At 41.4% G+C, this 25,987-nt stretch overlaps 1 protein-coding gene and 1 long non-coding RNA gene across 3 annotated transcripts in view; one reads left to right on the top strand and one right to left on the bottom strand.

Annotated features, from left to right (window-relative positions):
- SPTBN1 (spectrin beta, non-erythrocytic 1) overlaps nucleotides 1-25,987 on the bottom strand; it is a 190,345-nt gene that overhangs the window by 131,516 nt on the left and 32,842 nt on the right. For both annotated transcript variants that reach the window (XM_045787980.2, XM_087863401.1), the window contains exon 2: nucleotides 7,568-7,762. In XM_045787980.2, the coding sequence (XP_045643936.1) occupies nucleotides 7,568-7,715 (148 nt within the window). In that variant the 5' untranslated portion in view covers nucleotides 7,716-7,762. The remainder of the gene's footprint in view (nucleotides 1-7,567; nucleotides 7,763-25,987) is intronic.
- LOC148109647 (uncharacterized) lies at nucleotides 7,760-21,785 on the top strand. Its single transcript, XR_015725187.1, has 2 exons — nucleotides 7,760-7,838; nucleotides 21,551-21,785. It is a non-coding gene; the product is annotated as an uncharacterized LOC148109647 (long non-coding RNA).

Genomic DNA, 25,987 nt, shown 5'->3' with positions numbered 1-25,987 from the left:
TCTAAACCACCTCTTTAAAAACTCATGATTGTAGGTAGAAAGACATTAAGATATCTCTGGAAAAAGGTAAACTTAATCTTTTAAGATTTTAAAAGTAGGTTTTCCTCCATCTATGTGCAGGTCTATCTATTCTGGAATGAAGTAAACAATTTAAGTACTTAAATGATAACTTGAAATTTGCAGTCACTTGGGAGAAAGTGATGGCAAGTTCTGCTCCAATTCTCAGGGTACAGAATCCAGCTCTTTTCCTCCTGAGAAAACCCTGTGCCTGAATTTTCTTTTATCTATAACTGCAGAATTTTCTTTAGGATATACTTTTCAAGTTTCCCTACTAATTTTAATGAGCACTCTAATTTAGGCCCAAAGAAATGTTCTGCCCTCCTGGAGATTACAAATGAGAAGACCCCAACAGTGATCGGGGTTGGGGGGCCTCAACCACCTCTGAGACCACGAGGATCCACCCACACAGGGGCTGGAATGAGGTCTGGGATTAGAGGAAGAATGTACTCCTCCTGCCAGGAGAGAGCCCTACACTCAGTTTGGGTGGAACATGAAGGCCTCTTAGGTGTCGAGATATCAAAACATAAACTGTGACCTACTTACTGGGAGAAAAGGGCAGACTACTATTTTAAAGAAGAGATAAAAAGCTGATTTCCCTTTGGGGGGAAATACTCAGATAAGAAGATAATGAATATTAAGTTAGAATACTAGGGCCATGTCCCAGGAAAATGTTTCTCTACGTGTATCATATGCATTAAAAATGTAGACTACTGGGCTCCCTCCTACATTAGTGAATCTCAACTTAGGGGGGCCCTTGAATTATGCATTTTTAAACAAGTATGCTATTCAGTCTTCTGCATCCAAAAACAGTGCTTGAGAGCAGGGCCAAATTTTCAGCTGAAAGAGCAGAGTGCAGATGTGCTGCAGGAGCTGTCTGTTGCTACCTTGCATCCACTTACAAATAGTGCTGGGGGCGCCTGGGTGGCTCAGTCGTTAAGCGTCTGCCTTCGGCTCAGGGTGTGATCCCAGAGTCCTGGGATCGAGCCCCGCATCAGGCTCCATGCTCCGCTGGGAGCCTGCTTCTTCCTCTCCCACTCCCCCTGCTTGTGTTCCCTCTCTCGCTGGCTGTCTCTCTCTGTCAAATAAATAAAATCTTAAAAAAAAAAAAAATAGTGCTGGAAAGCACAAAAAGGAGAAGTCTTCATTTTTACAGCAACGATTCAACTGATGCATTATTGCTGATCAGAATTTAAATTCACATTTAGCCAAGTGGCCAACTGCTTACTGCTTTATAATATACCCTAGACCAAATACTAGATGGTATTTTAAAGCTCACATTTGTTTGGCAGGATCTATAACGTTTAAAGTGTCTGTGTGAAGGCACTCGAGCTGTCCTCTCCAAATCAGTAGCCATTGGCCACACGTGACTACTGACCATAAGAAATGTGGGTAGTCAAATACATATTGGATTCCAAAAAGACTTGGTAGAAAAAAACGTAAAGTATCCAACCTCTTATACTGATTGCACATTGATGAGATAATATTTTGGATGATTTGATTAACTGAAATATCTTACTTAGAAAGTTAAAAATCATATGTGGCTAATAATACATTTCTTTTAGGCAACACTTTAAAATATTTAAAGCATATCAGTGGTTTAGCCGATTAAATGCTCCACCTAAATTCTTGGTCACTCAAATGACTATGTTTAAAGGGAGTCTGGCCTATACATATAGCAACTAATAACTTACCTACTTTATGGATGTAATGTAAAGGATACAATTAGGTGCCTTCGGCTCATTTTTCTAAGGCTCTCAGCTGTCCTTGATTCCCTACTAACCATGTAAACTCAAGGTCAATTTTTTTTTGCTAAAACCATAGCTTTGCAGAAAGGCTCTTACGCATAACTTTAGCTCATAAATGTTGATGAGTGACATCTCCCAAAGGAATTTCATTTTTAACTTCTTTTTTTAAATACTCATTTATACACAGGCTTTTTCCTACCACTTTTCTATGTCATGATTTTGGGGGTAACAATTAAAACTTCTGAATGTGACAGTAGATGCTAAGATGCTTTCATGCTTTGTTGTCCTCATTACAAAATAGTTCAGATTTTATTTCAGAAAAAAAATTCAAATACAGATAAGTAAAAAGGAAAGTCATTCAGAAATAAACAACACTTTGGCGTATATCTTCCTAATTTTTAAAATTCACTGTTTATGAGTGTTGCTACAAAGACTAATTCTAATTATTTTATCAATTTTTTTTTGTTTGTTTTGAGAGAAAGAGTGCACGCTAGTGGGGTGTGGGGGAGGAAGAACAGAGGGAAAGGGGGAGAGAATATCTTAAGCAGGCTCCACACCCAGGGCAGAGCTCCACAGCTGGGGGCTGGGGCTGGGGCTCAATCTCATGACCCTGAGAGATCGTGACTTGGGCCGAAATCCAAGAGTAGGCTGCTCAATCAACTGAGCCACCCAGGCACCCCAACTTTATCAGTATTTTCAGGCGAAATGCTGTACTTTGTAAAGGATTACTTTTCCTACTTCCCCTAATTTGTGTTGATTGTACAAAATATAACCTCCAACCATTAACACTTATCACTTGTAGAAAGAAAACATTAACCTTTTACATTTCTTTAAAAGATTAAGTTTTATGTTTTTATTTCAAATAAAATGCTGCTTTGCAAAAAGCCCCGCTTATTTTGAATCCCTTTCTTCACCACCACATGTTCCACACTACCGGGGCGATTTGGTCAGAGGTCAGGAATGTGGGTATGCCATCATGGGATGCGGGCAATCATTTACAGAAAGCCTAAAAGTCACTTCACAGCACTCTGCCTTAAGGCGTGACCTCTCTGCTGCACAACCTGATGCACCAGGGCTTTTCTCCTGTCCCTTCGAAATTCTAAATGGGAGCACACAGTGTAGGCTTAAGTATCAATCTCCCCAGCCTCATATACATAAAATTTGTGAACACGGGGTAAGAGTCAATCTTAGCTCTAATTACTTTCTAAAACATTCCTACGTCTTGACCTTTTGAAAGCTAATGATTTGAGAGACTCCCTCTTCACCCAACTTGGGTGAGGGGAAAACTTGTAGATGAAGCTTTTCTCTACTGTGAGAAAAAGCTGCTGTTTCTGTCCCCACCAGGAGATTCCCTAGACAGATTACAAAGACAGCAGAGTTCACGTCCCTATGCCTCCACTTGTGTTTTCCTCTGATGTTTCGAATCCTAAAGACCGGGAGGGCTGGTGATGAGTGACTGCCATGTGAATCAGACTAATTTTCAGGCAAAGAAGTCTAAGGAGAATGGAAAGATTCAAAGCTCCCTGGGCAATGGAAGAGACCCAACTCCAGACTCTTTCATCTTTGTGATGATAAACTGGCACTTGACAAGTGACTGCAGGCCTGATTCCTACGGTTTTAAAACATGGACGTGTTCCACACTATACAGGCGAAGCCATCTCCCCTGTCAAATATCTTACACCAAATGGGTGTCCCACAATGCAATTCACTTCTGACACGAACTGCCTGTAGTGCAGACCCCCCAGCTTAAGAGAACTGTCCCCCAAGACCGCCTCCACTTCTGATGCCAGTCACAAGTCCGAGGCCACCATACTTCTCACTAATCAGCTCTAAGTTCATGGGTTCCTGTGAACAACCCCCTCAGGTTCAAAAATTTACTAGGACAACTCACAGAACTCAGGAAAATACTTTACTTATGTTTGCTGGTTTATTATAAAGGATACAACTCAGGAACAGACAAATGGAAGACGTGTATAGGCAAGGTATGGTGGGGTGTGTGTGAAGAACTTTCATGGCCTCTCAGGACCCACCACCCTTCCAACACACTAATGTGTTCCCCAACCCAGAAGCTCTCCAAATCCTTCCACTGAGGGGCTTTTAGGGAAGTTTCAATATGTAGACATGACTGATTAAATCAGCCATTGAGATTAACCTCAATCTCTAGGCCCCCCTCTTTCCCAGAGGCTGGTGGATGGGGCTGAAAGTTCCCACCTTCTCATTATTTGGTCATTTCAGTGACCAGTCCCATCCTAGCATTATCTAAAGGCCTCACCCTATGTCACCTCCACCAGCACAAATCCAGGTGTGAGGAAGGTGGCTTTTCATGAATAACAAAAGACACTCAGCAAATTCCAAGGGTTTTAGGAGTTCTGTGCCAGGACTGAGGACAAAACCAAAATTTATTTCTTATTATACCACAAAGTTAAGAGCAAGAAGAGGATGAAGGCAAGTAAACTGAAATTAAGAACAGTTCTTATAACTTACAGGAAGAGTATATGTTACCCATATATAAAACATATACATAGCAGCCTAATAATAGAAAATACCTGTAAACTGGGTAAAAAATAGTAGCAAGTAGTTTCTCTCACCTTATTTCCTCAGAGATACAAACATGTAGAGCCACTTAGTAAAGGACACAATCCAAGGTGGTGTTTACACGGTCAATACAAGATGCACTATAAAAAGATGAATTCCTGCACCGCTGTCTTATATATCAGCTCAGAATTCAGACTGAAGTCTAAAAGACTCAACAGGTAGAGCACTTAAGAGGGACAGGAAATTTGCTACATACATTTCCACTGCGCTAGCCAAGACCTCCCATTAGAACATGCATTTGTAACAGAAACCCTACAGCAGCATTACCTCACGTTGGATCGATCACTATACTACTTCCCTATAAGGGGCAGTAAGATAGTTCTCTTTTCTCAAAACGAGGTGCCAGCCTTCCACACCACTCCCACATTAAAGTGTGCCTTTAAAATAACTCTGTGAAGTTTGATACTTGAATTCTTGCTAGATTTTAGCTGGGTCTAGATCTAATGGTCTCAGACATACAGGGAAATAGACCAGTCAACCATCAGTCTTGAAACGTGACTCTCCGACCAGCCACATCAGCATCACCTGCGAACCTGTTAGAAATGCATAACATCAAGCCCGATCCTAGACTTACGGAATCAGAAACTCTGGGGGTGGGATGACCAGGCAATTATGATCACACTCACATTCTAGAAGCCGTGCTGCACTGTTCTTTTTACCCGCCCCCCTTTTCAATTCTGTTGCTCTTGTTTTCAGCATAAACGATTCTTAGCTCAGAGATTTTTCTGTCCCATAGAATAGGAATTCAAATAACAAGAAAATTTCCTCCAACAAACAGATGGTTTTCCTGGTATCTACTGGATCCACCGAAAGCAATTCTTTCTCTATACATCATTTAACGTGGAGGCAACACCTTTTCTTTTCAATAACTTGCATGGTTAGTCATGGCTTCTTCTAGACCACAAGATTCATTCCTGAGCCTTTTAAAGATTTTTTTAAAACTTGTTTCAGTTACCCATTATCAATATTCTATACCAATGAGCTTTGAATCATTTTATATTTTACTGAATATGGAAAAAAAGGGAAGTATACACTTTGGAGCCAGTCTGCCTTAGCCACTTACCAGTACGACCTTGGGCAAGCTACTTAATCTATGCCTCAGTTTCCTCATCTATACACTGTAGATAATAGTAATGTCCCACGTATAGGGTGGTTGTGTGATTAACTGTTAATATATATAATGCATTTAAAACAGTGCCTGCACACGGGAAGCACCATGTTAAATGCTTACTATTACTTAACTACAGTAGTTCAGGGACCTAGATAACAGAAAAGGAAAGCCACCCTAGGAAGTCTTAGGACAACTGATTAGTACTAAGGACAGCTGGGGATCTCCCCTGGAACTGCAGTAAAGATCAGACACAAAGAGCAAGGAACTACTCTACAATTGCAGGTACAATTTTCCTTATAAGGGAGGTAATACGTAGTAGCCTAGAACCAGAAAGTAAATGACTCATGATCAAAGGTAACTGGCCACCAATATCATACTGATCTAAAGACTTAAATGCAGATTCAAGAAAAAGACGTAAGAGATTAAAGTACAAATTGATCCACTGGCACAAGCCAGGATCAAGGTTTCCATAAGGTTCCCTGTTAATGAATAAGCTAGAAAATCTTCAGTTCTAGAGTGACTACCTGGTTAATCATTCATTTATGCCCTCAAATTAGGCAAGCTCAAGAAAGATCACTAAATCACCACCACTCAAGAGACAAGTTATCCTAAGGAGAATTTTCCTACAGCATTTAGTTGGCTGCATCCTCAGTACCCATTTCTCTCTTCCTCCTTCCTGTTATATTCCAATTTTCTAGCCAAGCTGTTCAGATGGGACTGAACCCTACCCACCTCACCCCACAACCCCCCTCACTCCAGAAGTGCGTCCTGATTAGCTGATGTCAATTAGCTGATGTCAATCAGCATATCCTCTTCTCTGACTCCACTTGGAGACAGATTCTGAGGGAGGCCTCTGGCCCAAGTCAGGATCAATCAGGCCAGTGAGACTGCTCCGAGGGCCATGGTAAAAGTACTGGGGCAGCAAAGGTACTCTTTTCTCCTGGATATCCTTATAGGCAGATCTGGGACCTGGGGCAGCCATCTTGGAACTATAAGGCCAAAAAATGTAGAGAAAGAAACTGGGCCCTGGTCATACCATTTAAGTCCAGGAGTAAGTCTTGCTTAAAGGCAAAATTTGTCTTCAATGTGACAATACATTCTCTTTATCATTTAAACCACTTTGGGTTAGGTTTTCTTTTGCTTACAATCAAGAGAAGTCTGAACGATACATGCATCATAATCAAATTACACCATAAAGGTAACAAGAAAAGTCAGCTATCTGAACAATTAATGGTAAACTTACCTGGCTTACATGGCAATGATTTACGGGTAATAATCAAAGACATTAAGAAAAAAAAATCATTAACCTACTTTTCTCATTTGGAAACCATTTAGACATCTGAAATTTCAAAGTTCAGATGCAAGACCTCAAACACACTCCAGTTTGACCTCTGGTTTACATATATTCAGTACTGCTGAGTCTTCATCATGATGAAATCCTTTCTAGATTTTCAGGGCAATTTTAGGGCAAGACACTGCCCACCCCTACCAGGGTTAGGGTGAGAGTGTGTTCTAAGCATTCAACAGCAACAAGGGAGTGAGGAATCACAAAGTAAGGGTGTGTTCCTGCTAATTTTAATGAATTGATGGCAAACTTACCTGTTGTAGCATTAAATGTGCCCTTACCAGATTAAGCCATTGCATTGTTACATCTACTTGCATGTGATACTCACTCCCCTTGGTCACTCAAAGTAAGTACTCTACTACTGTAACAAGTCAGATCAACCAATATATCACAGGAACTAAGCACACAGGCTAATTTGTATATTTTTCTGTATATAGTCCAGTATGCTGCATTATTTTGAAACATAAGAGGAGTCAAAAATAACAGAATTCTTACAAACCTAGGGCAGCTCAAAAAATCACTCATTTTGGCCTTAGGATGGACAGCTCTCCAAATATGGAGTTGGCCATCTTATGCAATGGTCAGTTTGCCCTCCTGGGACATATTTAAGTAGAGGTGAACTGACCTTCTTGTAGGGCAGACAGGGCAGGTGATTTTAAGGGGAGCTATAAGGGCCGCTGGGCCTCTGTAACAGGGCACCACGAGACTTACCTGCCAGAGCCTTGATGCGGGACCGCTCAAAGAGCCTCGCGGAGCTGTTCTCGTTGTCCCAGTCATCCACGTCCCAGCGGTTGTTGACATCGCTGTACTGCTGTTGGATCTCAATGTTGTCATAGTCTGTGGCTACTGTGGTCGTCATCTTGAACTGTCTCAGCTGCTCCTCCACATCAGCTCCTTCTTAGAGTTCTGTGAGAAAGAGAAAGAAAACCCGATTTAGACATCTGAAGCACGCTGTGTTCCCATGAAACCTGCTGGGTTAAAGGTGAGTAGAAGCTAAAACAAATCCAGAACAGATTTTTGGAGTCAATCGAAGATTGTTTTGAACTTTAGCACTGCCTCATAACAGGGGTATGACCTTGGCCAGGGTACTTAACACCTCTGAGCCTCAGTTTCCCTGACCATTAAAAAGGAAAGAGAGCCTCCGTGTGAGGATTGAATGAGATGGCAGACACCTAATCCAGGGTGGGTTTCTTCCCTCTTTGTAAAGTTTAAGCTTTGCAATTTTTAAGTTTTATCGGAGCTGGACGAATACCTACTTGGGGCTTCTGAATGAACTCATTCATTTCTACTCTGTACCACCATAAACTATAACCTTTTAGCTTCTCCTGGAAATTCATAAAATGGTATATAAAAGAATAGACTGTTTCACCTAAATATCCCATTTTCCTATTAGAAAACAGATGCCTAAGATCAAATGAGATAGTAAACGTAAGTCACCAAGGACAGTTGCAATGCCCAGCAGAGGCTCAATAAGGAACAACTGCATGATTTATATTGCTGTTATTTACAAATTCTATGACCAATACCCAGCTCTCAGGGACCTACCCAAGGCACGGTATTTTACAGGAACAAACAAGAAAGAAGAACCTGGGCCTCAACTTTTGGTCCACTGCTACCTTCACTTTATCAAAATGCCCTCAGAGAATTATGAGAATTTAGCTTTATTTTTTATTTTTATTTTTTAAAGATTTTATTTATTCATTTGACAGAGAGAGAGACAGCCAGCGAGAGAGGGAACACAAGCAGGGGGAGTGGGAGAGGAAGAAGCAGGCTCCCAGCGGAGGAGCCTGATGTGGGGCTCGATCCCAGAACTCTGGGATCACGCCCTGAGCCGAAGGCAGACACTCAACGACTGAGCCACTCAGGCGCCCCGAATTTAGCTTTAAATAGAGTTTCTTCCCTTTTCAAGACAGCTATGATGCATCCACTGAACTGGAATGTACTGAGGACTTACGAGGTGCTCAGCACGGTTTCAGATGCTGGGGATAACAGTAAACAAGATAAGGACTGAGCTCCGGGGAAGCCTACGGCCTTGTAGGAGGAGCCAGACAAAAAGCACACAAGAGAAGGCAAAATAGTTGAAAGAAAATAAAAAAGTGGAGTGAGGCAATAGAGTCATAATCGACCACACTGTATTATAAACTTCAACATTGCTAAGAGACTAGATCTTACTATTCACACCACAAAGAAAAAAAATGCTAATTACGTGATGGGACAGACACATTAGCTAATGCTACAGTGGTGATCACGTTGCAATACAGAAACATATCAAATCAACATGCTGATTGCCTTAAACTTAGATAACATTGTACATCAAATATATCTCAATTTAAGAAAGAAAGAGAAAGGGATTGAGACTATTTTCTATTTCAGATCTGGTGGTCAGGGAAAGCCTCTCTGAGTCAGTATTTAAAGTGAGATCTCACCGTCAAAAAGGAACAGGTCACACCCAGGTCAAGAGAAATAGCATTCCAGGCAAAGAAAGACTTTATGTGGAGAAGGATAGCTTGTCGGAGGAATGAGGAAGTCAATGACCCATATAATCACCCACCGTAGCTCAAACACAGCACTTGGATGGGAGTAAAATCCTGGATACCAATCACGTAGACATAATCAATCCCAACAATATAAACTTATCAGTAGATTAATTTTAACACCTACGTTAGCAATGCATTTACCAGGTTTCATAAAAACACAAAAAAATGACAGAAACCTAAGCCAGTAAGAATGTTATATTGATCTTACTGTTTGTCGCTTTTAACACTGAGTCATAATCCCCTTCAAAAGAAGAAAAGTCAATCAAGTCATGTACCATTTGACCTTGGAGGTGGTTAGTTTTCATAACTACATCAATACCAAACACTTTCACAAAATTCAGCCTTGGAGGATGCCAGCTCTACAGAAAAAAAAAAAAATGTGAAGGTGCTATGAATTCCAAATTTCTGCAAGTAGAGAAAGGGCAATTTAACCCAACCCAAGGTGAAATCTAAACACTACGCAACTCTCGGAATTCGTGCTGGCTATTTGGTGCCACCTGCTGACCGATGAGAACAAGCCACACTGGGGCCTCCAGGGCAGCCACCAACTGCGGCTCCAACTCCCTCCACACCTGACTCCTGACTAAGCCCAACACCCACCGTTTCCCCCATACGTCCCTCTTCCTACCACTGACTTATCCCCAGATCAGTGACTGCTTTCCACAGATTTCTCAACAAGCAAGCGCTAATCCTTTCCCTAAGCTTTAAATAAGTCGTTCAAACCACATAAGCACATTTTGTCCTAAAAATTCTTCTTTAATCGTGTTTGTTCTTTAACAACCCCATTTTTCCTTAAAGAAGAAAGTGGGAAGCGAAAGTCTGTGTACAAAAGAAACATCAATGCTATCAGTTATTCTTTTTATTCAGTTGTTTCACTTGAGTGTCTAAGAACATGGATATCAGGGTCATTTTTTTCTTCAATATGCTCCACCTGTTTTAAGATAATATCCTTATCAAACAGCTGATTTTTTATAATGGAATTTTTTTTTCCTAGGGCAATGCTAAAGCAAAACATCCCAAACCCCACCAGGGCCACAGTGAAAGGGCGCTTCTAGGTATTCAATAGCAACAACGGAGTAACCTAAGGGTAAAGGAAAAGTCAGAGTCAAGGAAAGATGTGAATGTGTGCCCAGAGCACGGGGATTCCAAAAGCCCCAGCATGCTGTGAACACCATTATCCCCCAACCTACTTCAACAAGTGCCGCTGAGAGGACAGTTTATATCACACAGGGAGGTGTCTCCAGCAGGTTATCTATAAAGGGCTAGATTTTCCCAAGGTGCTATCAGCCATGTGTCCCCACAGCCAGTGAAGTAATCTGTACTTCTTAAATGGCTGTGGGGAGATTAGGAGGAGAGAAGAGTGGAGAGCTGGCTATCCTGGAACTCTGCCTGGTGGGTCCGCCATTTGGAAAGTATCGGAGGACTGTAGAAAGTTGGCGTGAAACAAGATAATCTTCTCTCCCAGAGAATGGTTCTCATTGACCCAATGGGCTCAGTTAAGTGCCCAGATTCTGACTGACTTGATCACCACAGCAGGAACTCATTAAATAATCCCTGAATGAATAAAAATCAATAATATCCTAAGGGTGATATGAATAATACCCATGTTTCTGTGGCTAGGTTTTGGGAAGATCGTTAAAAATGCATACCTACCTTCCTTGCCCTAAGTGTGTGTGTGTGTGTGTGTGTGTGTGTGTGTGTGTGTGTGTGTGTGTGAAAACAAGGCATATGTAAGCCAAGAGCCCTCCACCAAATTATTCTTCTCTAACCCTACATCCTATAAACTGGAATTTTCCAAAAGATACAAAAAAATTCCAAAGGTTCATCATTTTCTGCTTCGATAAGATAATTTTATTTCTTCAAACTGGCAGACCAAAACAGAAACAGATCAGGAAATGATTACCCTAGACCCAGAAGGCAAGTAGGTCTCTACACCTCTTGCATGTGCTACACTACGAGGTCATAACCATCAAGAAAAAAGCCAGAACATTACCTTTCCAAGTTTCAGTAGTACTCTATTAGTTCACCTCTTTATTGATTAAAATCCCATAAATCAATACCTGGCAAAGCCCGAGGGAAAACATCGTTATCTGTTTACTTCCTGAGGTACCAATGTTTTCCATGTGACACAGGTAGGAGATAAATGCACAGGTTTTTGCTCTTTACAGTTACCTCCACGTTTCCTTCCACTGCCCTCTTCTGTTTCTGTGTAAAATCTCCCTTGGTGATGCTACCCACCCTCCAATCTTTGGCTCCTCTTCTATGCTGTCAGCTGCTCCCTGGTCAGCTAAGTGCAGGGGTCCTAAGGATAACCAGGTCAGTATCTAAAACTAAACCCATAATTCCTCCCTCCAGGCCCCGTTTCCTTCGCATCACTCCCTCACTGAATGGCACCCTCCTTTCTCCCCGTTACCTCAGCTAGACACCTTGCAGTCCTCCCTCATGTCTCCCTCTTCTCCCATCTTCAGCCCCCAAGGCTGCTCGTACCTCCTGACAATCAGGAGTTAGCTCAAGCAACAGTTTTTTTCTTTTTCCAGCAACTCACCTCCAGTTATAATCCCTACCCTTTCCCTGACGTTGCCACCAGAGGGACCTTTCTCAAATGTAAGTCCAATCATTTCATTCCTGTGACTAAAACCCACCAAGGCCCATGCCTTCAGAATAATGCCCAGAAAGCTCTGAAGAAGGGGACTCTTTACGAGGGGACTCTGACCCGCTCTCCAGCCTGGTCTCAATATTCCTGTCCTAAGCTCTTGTAGCTTCTAAGGGAAAAAAGTCAGGCTCTTGACTTACCTCCAAACGACCTGGAAACAGCTTTTTCCTCTCCCCGCAAATCCTAGCTTAGGTATCACCTTACTGAAGCTACCTCTTATCAGTTACCACCACCACCTTCTGGTCTGAATTAAGACAACCTTAGATAACCCTGAATAGGTCTTCCCTCCCAGACATCTTAGACACTGCTGAATGATCACTTAGCATTATAAGACTGTTTCGTAAGTACAGAACTTCTATTTACTTATTGTCACTAGGCCATAGGCTCTCGAGGTCATGTTCCCATCATATTGTTCTTACATCTTCTCAACTCCTAGTGGGGCACTCAGAAACATTAAGTGCTTGCTCATTATTTATTTGTGGCTGGCTGGGTGGGTGGGAGACTGGTAGGTGAAGGTCTAGAAGGTGAGGGCACAGGGCAACGTCAATTCAAGCTGCTGCTCTGGTACTATCCCCATCAGGCACCAAGGCCAAAACACTTCTCATTGGAGCTCCACAGATCTCCTGGGCACTCTGCTTTCAAGGAAGTCACAATTTTAGACTAGGCTGCTGATGAACGTAAACACAGATTTAATAAGTGCTTCTCCATGTACAGATTAACACTTAGGTTTCCCTTCTTAATTTAGGTCTAACCCATCAAAAGAGTTTATTTTTTTGTCCGAACTACTCAGGTTTCAGAAAGTAAAGAAACAAGTAGAAAATAAATGGGATTTTCACTGGCACTACACACACACACACACAAACATACACCTTCTTAATAACCAATTTTAATTAAAGGCTCTAATAAATTAAATTAAAATGAAAAAGGCAACTAACATTTGCCAATCCTTTTTGAGGAAGAAAACCATATGCTAACAATTATTTTGGCAGAAGCCACAGACCCAAATGTTCTGAAAACACTTAAAACCCTCCCACTTTACTCATAAAAGACCTGAAAAAGCACAGGCGGGACTGCTGGTGTGCTATCTTTTAAAAAATTCTGCTCAGGGACTTTGAAGGCATCAAGCTGTGGGTCTGACAATTTCCAGGGAGAGACCCAGGCGAGAACTGCCTCAATCCTCTCAACTATTCTGACTCCAAAAACTTAAGACTCGAGCCACACCCTATTTGCAATGTGCTCACGGTGGCATTCTGCAGCATGAATAAAATGGCCAACAAAGAGAAATATCAGGAAGAAACCACAGGGATGGATAAACCCAACTAACCTATTGTTATTCAGATTCACAATAAGGCCCAAGAGTCCATCTTAAATATTGAGAGTTCTCTGCTAACAAAATCAAGACATAAACGATCAGTTCTAACAAAGTCAGGCACCCAGTCCTTCATAAAAGTATCATTCACTTTTTTTTAAAAGTAAGCTCTATGCCCAAAATGGGGCTTGAACTCATGATCCTGAGGCCAAGAGTCACATGCTCTACTGACTGAGCCAGGCAGGCACCCCAGTATCATTAACTTCTAAAACTACCAGTTGACTTACAGCTTTACAGAAACACATCAACTATACAAAAAGCAAGACACAGCTGTACAAACTAGCTAAAATTCATAGACTCAGAGCATTCTGAGAGGAAGTATGCTCAGAGACCTGTTTAATAATTAACCGTTGTTAACATAGGTGGTCCTCAAATACTTGATGCTAACTTTTGTCTGTTTTTATTTATCAGTGACAGAATGGGTTAAAATCTCCCACTGTGAGTGTGGATTTTTCAAATTTTGCTTATAATTCCCTGGATACATACAAATTATAATTATTTTATCTTCTTGGTGGGCTGTTGAAAGAGCCTATTTTCTCCCTATTCACACATTTACTCATTTATTAATAGTAATATATGCCTGGTATATTTTTTCCATTCTACTATTTCGCCTTCTATTTTGTTTTAGGTTTTAGTTATGTCTCTTATTTTTTAAATCTAATCCAAGTGTTTCTGTCATTTTGTGGGCAAACATAATCCATTTACATTTATTAGGGTTATGGCCATATTTGATGTTTCAACCAACTTGTTTTCTATCTTAATTAATGAAATGGGGAAGCTGGGGCCCAAAGAGTTAAACAACTAGGTCATGTCACACAGCTGAGCCTAACATCTATAATATCTTTGTCACCTCTGAATCCTGAGCCACAAGAACTCAACCTAATCTTTAAAATACAGAAAGCTGGGGCGCCTGGGTAGCGCAGTCGTTAAGCGTCTGCCTTCGGCTCAGGGCGTGATCCCGGCGTTCCGGGATCCGGGATCCGGGATCGAGTCCCATATCGGGCTCCTCCACTGGGAGCCTGCTTCTTCCTCTCCCACTCCCCCTGCTTGTGTTCCCTCTCTCGCTGGCTGTCTCTCTGTCAAATAAATAAATAAAATCTTTAAAAAAAAAATAAAATACAGAAAGTTGATAAGTCTAACAACCAAAGAAAATGTAAATTGTATTTAAAATAGTTTAATTTTCATGCTGGCTTACTTTGTGTGGGCATAGTGCTTTACTTGCTTTTTCATTCATTCCTTCCCAGCAACTTTTTGAGAGGTAGATAATATTATTAGCCCTACTTTATTTATTAATTTTTTTTAAAGCAACGTCTACACTTAACCTCACCAGACACCAAATCAGCCAGCACCCTGATCTTGGACCTTCCAGGGTCCACAACCATGAGAAATAAATGTCTGTTGTTTATCTATGGTATTTTGTCATTACAGCCCAAAGGGACAAAGACACCTTCATTTCTAATATTCAGAAATAACCTCTTTCCAACACAGGTGAAAGATGCCCATAGAAGGCTGATTCTAGTTTAATGAACAAAGTCCTAGGGACAAATTTTCTTTTTTAATATGGGCATGTTAAGCCAGGCTCTACTCTTTGGAGGAGCAAAATTAACCCTTATTATAAAGGAAATTAATTATTTTAAAATATTTCACTAGCAAACAATACACTGACCATAATTCATTTTTTTAAAGCAATCTATTAAAAAGAATCCATCACTATGACTTAATAACATATTACACAATGACCAAGAACAGATTTCTCCAACAAAGAGGAGTATAATGTAGGGAGGAAACAAGGCATCTCTCTGACCTTCCTCCATTTTATAGGGTAAAATGCACAGTAAAACAGAATTATAAACAGAATTATTATTTGGGTGCCTTAAATGAAAGGAAAATTCTTAATATACAGAATAGAAATTTATTCTCTTTTACTATTTGTACATTAAGTTTTTAAACGAAGTACCTTATATCTTTTCTTTGGCTGCCTATGATACCATTTAGATTCTAAATATAAATTTGCAAGCCCTAAAATTTTTTTAGACTAGCTTTATTTTAGACTAGCTTTATTTTAGACTATATGAGAAAGATTAGCTTTTCCAATGTCTATAAGTCTCCAAATCACCTAACTTGAATCAAACAAAAAAATTCAGTAATTTCTACTAAATATATGGCTGTCCTCATTGACAGTTAAAGGCCAAACTTGTTTTTGTTCTCCTGACAGAGAGAAGCAATTAAAATTGAAATCATTAACTCAATGCAGACCTAACATCATGATCCGATGACCAGTGTGGGGTTTCTGAGCTACTATAAATAACTATTTTGGTCTTACTCTTATTCCCAGATAGTTTTAAATTACATTACAATATAGGCCTAATGGTATTGCCTGCCAAAATGCTGATCCTGAATTTCAGTGAGTTTGACATTTCACTGGATTCTTATTTGTGAAATTTCATAAGTCAGTATCATGTGTGCCCAAACAATAGAGAAGCAATAATGTGCTTTCTATTTGGAAAGCTGACTTTTTCTTCTAGAGTAGCCCAGTGCCAAAATTCTCTGCAAATCTATCAAGTGAAAATGCGTTACCTCTACAACCTGGAATAGCGATCAAATGAAGGAAATATGTCAAGCAGCACTGAAAAGCAACACTATAGGAAATGAATGCGGCACACACGCACATACCCTAAGCTCCACGAGGGCCAGGATCCTCTCTGTTCTGTTCAGTTTTATACCACCAGCACCAGCATCATGCTTAAGCCACAGCTGGTGCTCAAAAACAGTTATGAAGTAAAATGGCAGGTGGTAGAAGCTGTGGAACTCCAGAGCAATGTAACTCTGAAACACAATGCTTCTTCCTGCCCACACAATATGTAGCTTGGACCCCGATAAAATTCTCAGTGTTACATAAGGGGCAAACTTGTCTTCACTCAGTTTCATTTAAGAAAGGATGAATTTTTGCAAGAAGTTTGTTTTCAAATGTTGCAGAATGACACAGGTCATATTTGAATAGGAATGGAATAATCACTAATTTCATAATCTCATTTGGGGTATATATATTATATAGATTATTAATATTAATATATTGCAACAAATTAATATTATATTAATAATATTAATATACTATGATAAATTTAAATATGTAATTTACATACATAGTATATTAATATATTAAGTTATTAATAAGCATATCTTGCATATTTATTATAAATATTTAAATACATAATGTTTTAAGAATAATTCCCCTTTAAGAATCATTGCCCTTTAAGAATCATTCACCTTTGCAAAATGACCTAAGTCCTAGGCATGTCTAATATCCAAATTTCCAAAGGTTTAAATATTAGTAGTTAAATTTTCTCAGAGAACAGTTCAACAATTCTCATTGCTTGGGTTAACGCTTCAGCAGCAAGCCCTTCCCCTGTGTATGCTTGGTAAATGTTTCCCAAACTTACTTAGAACTCTGTAACCTTTCAAATGAACAAAATGAATGAAGGTTGGGCTATGATACTTGAAAAGGAGAAGTGACATTCATTCCAGGAAAAACATTCATATAATTATCATTTTAACATGATCAAACCTCTATTACTAAAATTTGTTTAAATCTGATCAATTTGAAGGAACTTTTAAAACAACAACGTTTAACAATTTATACAGGCTGAAATCCATTAGAATTCTGCACGTTACTTTCAAAAAGCTTGATTCCAAAGGTGCTCGATGTGAAGTTTGGCTAACAAAGGTCAGTTAAAGTAAATGCGGAGATCCATTTGGCTTTCCAGAATATTTAAACACTGACAAATGAGAAAAAGGAGCCACGGTGTGTAAAATGTTCCCCGAAGTTTAGAATCATAGAGGAGTTCTCTGATATCTAACAAAGAGCATGTATGCATCATAGGTGACCAAACACAAGTAAGTACATCTACCACAGTGCCAGGCCATAATCTGACCAACTGAGCCAACATCCCAGCACCCCACCAAACTTCTCATGGCCTATCCAAAGCTACAGGGCCATGGGCCTGCAATTCAAATTTACTATTGTTCCAATCACTTCAAAATGAGAATGAGGTCTCAGCTGGTCAAGTCCTTAATCAGGTTCAAGAGCAAAGGAAACCAGCAACTTTCCTTCTTCCCTCAACAGCAGAAAATAGGCTTAAAAGAACAAGAATGAGAGAATCCAGAGTATTCTCTTTAAAAGCTCCCTAGCGATATGATTTTGGAAATTGCATTTTTGAACTCCTCGCCTGAACAAAATCAAGCCTAGACTTTCATCTCCTTGAAATATGTTATTAATAACCAGTTTTCTACTTTCCAAAATATCTACAACATAGCATGCACTTTGTTTATCCTGTTTCCAAATGCTTTCAAAGAAGTTCTTTTGCCAAACTCAGCAACAGAGTAAAGAATGAACAGGATGGCAGGGCAAATGGGAGAGCTGGAGGCAATACATTCTGTTAGCATTCTGATTCTGTGCAGAGAGAAAATCAGGGGCTGGGGACCCCAGCAGGGGCTGGGTATTTAGGGATGTCTGAGTGAACTCTGATGCTGTCTTTCATGCCATCACACACTTACGCCCATCCAAAAAGGATCCTGTAATCAAGGAAGGCTTTCTGACCTCATTAGCAACAGAACCATTATCTTTTAATAATCTGTGCTTTTAAAGATTGGGACAACAGAACCAGGTCAGCCTAAACATCACTTTCTCTAGGAAGGCTCCTCTGAGGCTCCCCATCCCAACCCGAGGCCTCCTGTTATATGCTCTCCTTAGTGTCTTTTCCTCAGAGCACGTACCTATAGCGTTTAAATAATGACGTGTGATTATTTGTTAAATGACTACCTCACCTTATATACTATATTCTCCATGAACTATTAGGCATTTCTCTCTTTATCAATGTATCCCTAGGTATGATACCTAGCACATTGCAGACAATAAACATCTCATTAATAAATTTTAAAATTTTCTCATCTTCCAAGAGTATTATAAGCACTTTCCCTACCAAATCTGCTGTAACAAGAAAAAAAATTCCAACATATCCAAAGGCAAATTTGTTCAAATGAAAGCTGTAAATACTCAAAAAAAAAAAAAACCCACCAAAAAACCCAAATCTGAAATAAACCCCTAAACAGTGAAGAATTATCTGCATTTTTCTTTTTTTTTTACTATATTTATCACATTACCACTTTCAACTTCCCTTACCAACCAAAAGAAAAACTTGAAACGGCAACTTCAAATTTCTGTTTAAATTACAGAGATGAATTTCCCAAGCTGAACAGCCAAACTCAGAGGGCGCAGACTCGAGGATGAGAGTGGGGTGGGGGCAGGTCCACAACGCAAGGCCCAGACACAAACACTCCTTTCCTCACTACCTCAGAAAGTATACTTAGCACAGTAAAGGACCTGCACCAAGAAGAGAGTCAAAACTGCTCAAAAACACATACCGTAGTCCATTTAGACATTTCAAGGACCCAAAGTTGGAAGAGGTGAGCACTGGCAGCAGTCCAAAGAAAACGTGGTAATAAGCTCAACAAAGTACCAGCAGAAGGTAGTCCGAACAGAGGTGGCTCGGCTGGCAGAAATGAAGCAATCACCCCAGGGCACTGCCCAACCCTAGAGTATTGAGAACGGGGCAGGGAAGCTGTCAGACAGCTGGGAGTCCAGGCCCCAAAGCGGAGCGAGGCCCTCCCAGGGGAAAAAGTCTTAAAGGGACACTGGGCATCTATCCTTAAGGAGCTTCAGGCGGCCTCATGTGGGCACTGGCACAAACTCCTTGGCAGACAGGGAGCAACAAATTCATGGTGACTCAGGGTTAGAAGGCGCTTTCTAACAACTCGAGCTCTCCAAAAAATGCAGAGGGTTGGCTGGAGAGCAGGGAGTTCACCCTATCACCAGCGGTTCACACAGGGTGGGGAAGTACCATTCGACAGGCAAGCTAGAGAGGAAACCAAGTACTGAGTGGGAAGCTGGGCTACATGAATGCTGAGCCCTTCCAACCAGCAGGCCTCTATGATTTGGTTAACCACAAAGTATTTACCATTCTTGTGATCGGTACACTATAGTAATACTACAGTACTTGAAACATGGTTCCCAAGGAGGCACGATACTCTCTTCCATGGGGCTCAAGGGGTATTTCACAAGAATGTCTTTTCCATTCCTATTTTTAACCGAATCTCTATTACCTTAATTATGGCCGTTCTTTGTGTTTCCACATAAAGCATTTGCATTCTCTTTAAAACAAAAGTACTCTTCTGCAAACATTTATAAATATTTTCATTGGGTTGCACAACCCCACTGGGGGAAAAAATGGGCAAAAAGTTTTGAAACTGGCTTTTACATTTTGATGAAAACATTAATCTTAAGCGCACCACTCAAAATATTTATCAAAACAATTATTTTACTAGGCAACTTTATATTTTTATTAATATCATAAGGTACCAAGCAAAACATATGTTCATTTAAAAAAACCTTTGATTAGAAAATACTGCCTATGCTGGCATAATATCTCTCTCACTCAGAGCATATTACTGCGTCTGGTGTTATCCTAAGCAAAAGGCAGAGACATTCTTGACATCTAAATAGATGTGAAAAAGCAAAAGTTTTTATTTAAGAAAGTTGGAATGTCAGACTATAAAACAGCTTGTGCTTTACAAATCCTTTGTTTATTACTGTTTAAATGAAACCTCTCTTAGCTCCTTTAGTTTGGGGGGAAGGGCACTGCATTTCAAGTAAGTTTCCTTAAGAAATTTCTCAGTGATCCTCCCGATCAGATTTCTGCTCCAGTGGAAGGGATTTCAACCCATCAGTCCCACCCAGTACACTTAAAAGTCAATGCACACACACCCAGCATTGGCCATTTTGCACCTACATCCTGACAAAATGAAGTTGATACTCAAAATATGATTTGGTGACAACCAAATCAAATAGCCAAGGTATCGGGGTGCGTGGGTGGCTCAGTCAGTTGAGCATCTGACTCTTGATTTTGGCTCAGATCATGATCTTAGGGTCCTGGGATCAAGCCCTAAGTAAGGCTCCATGCTTGGCAGGAAGTCTGCTTGAGATTCTCTCCCTCTCTTCCTCTATCCCTCCCCCCACTCACACTCTCTCTCAAATAAATAAATCTTAAAAAATAAAAAAAAATAACTGAGGTACATCAGCTATAGAACTTGTTTTGCTATGGCTGTTTTAAATGCAGTTCCTAGAAGTGTCCTTATCTTACCTGCTTTCTATAGGTAGATTATGATTGCACTAAAATATTTCTGAAAAAAGTGAACTAATATATTTGGAAGCATCAAGAAAGGGTGGGAAAGCCATTCAATTTAACCACACTCAGCTATGGGATGATGAGAAATCAGGCATTTAGCAGTTTCTCTGCTAGAAGTTGGCTGGTTTTACTTTCTGGTGATGTGCTTATGTTTTTGATACGGCTGTTTTGCTCAAAAAGGGTTGGTATGTTCAAAGACTAGGAATAAAAGACCTGTTTGTGAGACCAGTGATGAGAGCAAGGACCAAAACAGTGACCTACAAGGATGGTCATTTTCATGCTTATGGAGATCTTGCCTCTAAGCCTTGGATACTTTTAAATTCTGCTAAATCCTGCAGATCCTGCAGGGAGGGGGAAGGAGTAGGCAGCCAGTGTCAGAGACTTCTCCAAAACAACTTGCCCCACTGGGCCTAGAGAAGGACAACAGGGAGGGAATTGGTCTGTTTAGTTTGCTCTGACTGCAAAGGCACTAACCCAGTGGGCAGAGACCCCTCACACTATGGAAGGCAGCCAGTGGCTTACACAGTGTAGTAAAGACTGGCCAAGTTCCCATGAGATCGTTCTACCTTCTAATGGTGCATGCGAAGAAATGGAGTATAATACATCAGAATGAAGACTGCAGGCTTGGAGGCAGGTGAGACTACTTGACCAGTATCCAAAATTCCTTTTTTTTTTTTAAATTAATCAGCTCAATAGAGTAAGCTCCACAGGACAAGATCTTTGTAACTTAGCAAGCACCAACTAGAAGACTAAAACATACCCAGTTGTTAAAACCCTTCTTCGTGTAAAATCCAGAGTGACTGTCATGCCAGAAAAGATGCCAGCTACACAGGCAGGGAACATCAGTGCTCCTCTTTTTTTTTTTCTTTTCTTAAGATTTTATTTGTTTGACAGAGAGAGAGACAGCCAGAGAGAGAGGGAACACAAGCAGAGGGAGTGAGAGAGGAAGAAGCAGGCTCCCAGAGGAGGAGCCCGATGTGGGGCTCGATTCCAGGACTCCAGGATCACGCCCTGAGCCGAAGGCAGACGCTTAACGACTGAGCCAGCCAGGCGGCCCCCATCAGTGTTCCTCTTGCCTCATGACCACAGAGGGAACACGGCAGTGACAACAACTACACTATCCTCAAGGTGAGTGGGCTAATGTACTAGCTCGGGAGTCTGTGCAGAGCTCCCTCTTGACTCCTCATGAGGGCAAAGCCAACAAGCTCTGGTCCTCTTCAACGCAACTCCTCATTGCTCACACACTCTCCAGGAACCTCCCTCAAGAAATTCCAGAAAGTTCCTGCTATCCAGCTCAACAGGCTTTACAAATGAGGGAAGAGACCCTCCCCGTTGCTTTCAGGATACACTGCAAAAAGAACACACACGAACACACACACACACACACACACACACACACGGCAAAGCCAGAGTATGCCCTTGGTTTTGCATTGAGATGGGTTTTTCATTAACACACCTCTGTCTGATTTCAAGCTAAGGCCATTAATCTTTCTCCATGTACAGAACCTTGCAGGGAAGGCAGGCTGGGAGCTGTCACCCATGCATACACATCCCAGCCCCAAAAGGTATTCTGTGGAGTATTTATGTCATTTCCTCTCAACAGCAGGAGGTAGCCTGCATCTCTGCCATGCCTTGGTTGCCAGAAATAGACAGCGGCAGCAGCAGCCTTCTCTGGTGTAAACCCACTCCTCACGGAGGAGGGGAGGGCAGGCACAGCCAGACCACTCTGTCAGCCTGACCATCCCACAGCGCTAAATTGATGCCAGCTGCCCATTACCGGCTACATTCCTTAGATCTCTGGAAGCGGCTCCTGACAAGAATAACAAACCTTCACCATCAGCTTCCAGATGATAGCAGAGGTGAGGCCTTCAGGGCCAGAAAGCAGAAAACCACCAGCTTCCCCATCATAGCTACTGTCTCTCATGGGAGGGGGAGAGGGGTATTTCAGAGGCCAGTAAGTGTCTTTTAGGTAAGAGATGAATGAATTCTCTGACATCCTGAAAAAGAAAAATACACCCATTTTTATTTCTTCATTTTCCTCATTTCTCTGAGTTTTACGTTGGGAAACGGATGCTGTCATATAACAAGAATCAACAACGGGTCTGGAAACGAACCACAGCCCTTTAATCCAGTTTTCCCCCCAAATCAAGTGTTTTTCTATCCAATGTTCCAAAATACCCTAATGATCACCTGCAGCACAAACTTTCAGGGAGCCGTAAATACTTACCAAAAATGTGATCAAATCTGTCTCAAAAAAAGTCTCTACGCACAAAGTTGCTCCGTAACTCAGCTTCCTTGCCCCACAACTCCCCAGCCCCTCCTTTGTGCTCTCCTCTCCTCATCTCCAGGTAGGCTGCCCAGCTGGTGCCCTGTGCTGGGTCAGGGGCGTACCGGGTTACCATCCCCACTGCGCAGCGGCAGCACTGACCTGCCCAAGTGGCCGGCGGAAGTAGGCAAGTAAAGAGGGCGTTTAATTTTTTTAAAAGATCTTATTTACTTATTTGACAGAGAGCGTGAGCACAAGCAGGCAGAGCACCAGGCAGAGGGAGAGGGAGAAGCAGGCTCCCTGCTGGGCAGGGAGCCCAATGGGGAGCTCAAGCCCAGGACTCCGGGATCATGACCTGAGCCAAAGGCAGATGCTTAACTGAGCCACCCAGGCGCCCCATAAAGAGGGCATTTTACACAAAGCCTTCAACACAGTAAGGGCTGGAACAGACTAATTCAGAGTCCACGGGGTCCGATCTCTCTTTCTGATACCACAGACCTGCACCTTGCTGTCCAGCCAGGTTAGCACTTAATTGCTTTAAACTCTCCTTAAGGGATACAAGTAGCATTAGAAATGGTTATGCCAAACACTGTCTAAATAATACGTACTGTTCCCGAAAATGGGAGAAAGAGGCTGCTAAGATATGCAAAAGTGGCTATTCCAGAGACCCTTCTGTGATGAACAGCAACTGGTCTGGATGCTGCCATCTCATTTTAACTAATTACAAACCTTTTTGTTTCAGGAAGAAAAAAAAAAAAAGAGGAGAACCTGAGGCCGTTTATCATGCCTCTCACTGAGGAATGTGGTAGCTCCATACAGAGGGCGATTTTTACTTGGATGAAAGGGACAGAGTGATCAATGCTTCAACCTCCTCACTGGGGTCCTACTCTCTGTTGCTGCCTGGCCTGGCTCTCCTCAGGGCCAGGAGGCTGAGGAGCTCACCAGGGATCTAGAATCAGACTCTGACATCCCTTCCAGAAACCAGTTATCCCATGTTCAGGTCGGTCCCAGAGGGGCCTTGGACAAGTCACCTTGAGGCTCAGGGCTTCAGTCTCCCCATCTGTAAAGAGAGAAGTCTGGACTGGAACAGTGGTTCCCAGCCCCAGCCGCACATCGCGATCTCTTGTGATGGTTCTATGACTTAATTAGGCTCAAGTGTGGGTGGGCATCGGGACCTTTAAAATTAAGGGCTGAGATTTACTGATCAACTAGAGACCCTCCTAGCTTAAAAGAAACAAGAGCCTTCCCAAACTCCAAATACCAGTGAAATCATCTGCACTCCTCCCTTGTTAGGGATGGGGACAAAAAAGGTGAGCTCATCACTGTGTGAGGCAAGTCGGTCAGAGGAAGGGGCATCTCCAGCCAGCCCGGCCCTGAGAACACCTGATGAACACTGGTGCTGCAGGCTCCCAGAATGTTCTAGAAGTTTCCAGTCAGCTCTGAAATTTAGACACTGTATTTGGCATTTAGATTTTCTTCCCTCTTGCTGCCTGAAACATGAATGTCACAATAAAATATCTTAAATGAAAATGTCGTGGTTATTTAGTCTTCAGCTAACAAATGAGACTAGTGTCATTGTTTTCTTTTAAAACAAGGACCAACTGCCTAAAACATTCGTTCATTCCCTCATTTTTAGCCTATTACAGACCACAGGAAAGTACAAATCTTAAGAAATGAACAATTAACATAACAAAAAGTGAAAAGAATTATAATACCAAGATGCCAAAAATACTGATTACATTTCAATTACTATTTGCGCTTTCATCTGGAAAACATATCCTCCACTGGAAAGTACCCAGTATAACAGCTGCATTGCTTTTTCAACTTTCACAAACACTCTAAAAGTTAGCCAAAACTCGGTGTTGGCTGCCGTCCAGGGTTTTATTGTTATGTACTATTAGTTCATAGTGAGAAATGTGGGCTAAGGAAAGGAGAAGGTGAAGGAACAACAGGGCTTCATAATCATGTGCAGATGTGAACGTTCCTGAAGGTTTATCTGCCAGAAAATACCTCCCATATTACTTTCATTACCTGTAGCCTTTATTAGTTTAATGAGATAATTACAAATGTTGTGTTTTTAGGACATTGTTTAAAGTTAATCTTTAAAGACTTAACTTTAAACAATTTTTCTTATGTCAGTGGCTGACACCTTAATACTTTTCATATGTAAAGTGACTGGTGGATTCTCTTTCCCTCCCTCCACTCTAGCAAGCACGGGAAGCAACTCAACAGACAAACCACCACTCAACCTTCCTTCAGTATGTCCACTTCTTGTTAAATCAATTACGGTTCAAAAGCCTCTCACTTTTTGTACTTCATAAATGTTGGGACATTATTTTTTTTTTTAAAGATTTGTACAAACCGAATGTAGTGACATGGTCCAGCACAGACTTTTCAATCTCATGAACCTGTAAAGTTAAACAAATAAACAAAAAAAATGAAGGGACCAACATAGGTTTCCAACTTTTATTTAGTTAAGGAGTGAAAGTTAAAACAAACACAAAAACTACTAAATCACATTGCCACTATTTTTTAAACCGGACCCAGAATAGAAGGATAATTATCTGCGAATGGAAAGATCAATCCTTTACAGCAGAGAACACAGGGTAACTTGACACCCAGGCCTGTGAAGCAGGCAATGAGCACCCCACGACACACCTGGCCCCACAGGTGCAGTCAGAAGCAGGAGTCAGCGGTGAGAAGACGAAAGCCGCAAGCACAACGAGCTGGCCGGGACCAGGCACAGCTGCTCCAAGTTTCCAGGTCTACACCGAACACTGACCCTGATTCTAAAGTCCCATCCTCTTCTAAAGTTCCATCTCCGTTAGATGACAAAACTCTGCCAGACCGTTGTGTATTTTATTGGGATGAGGGATAGGGACAGGACTCTTCTGCCTGCCCTGCCCCGCCTTTATCCCCGGCAGTCAGCATACCATGTGGCACAAAGTAAGTGCCCAATAGTATTTATGGAATAAATGACTTTTCTGGATCTCCACAGTATTTAAAGGGTTTTAAGAAAAATGCACTGATCATTGATGCTTGGGAGCTTCTTGAAAGAAAATACA

Source organism: Ursus americanus, chromosome 7 (assembly GCF_024610735.1).
Source record: "Ursus americanus isolate L20-20 chromosome 7, mUrsAme1.1.p, whole genome shotgun sequence".
Lineage (NCBI taxonomy): Eukaryota > Metazoa > Chordata > Mammalia > Carnivora > Ursidae > Ursus > Ursus americanus.
Note: the sequence above shows the minus strand (reverse complement) of the source record. Positions and strands in the feature narration are given on the sequence as shown.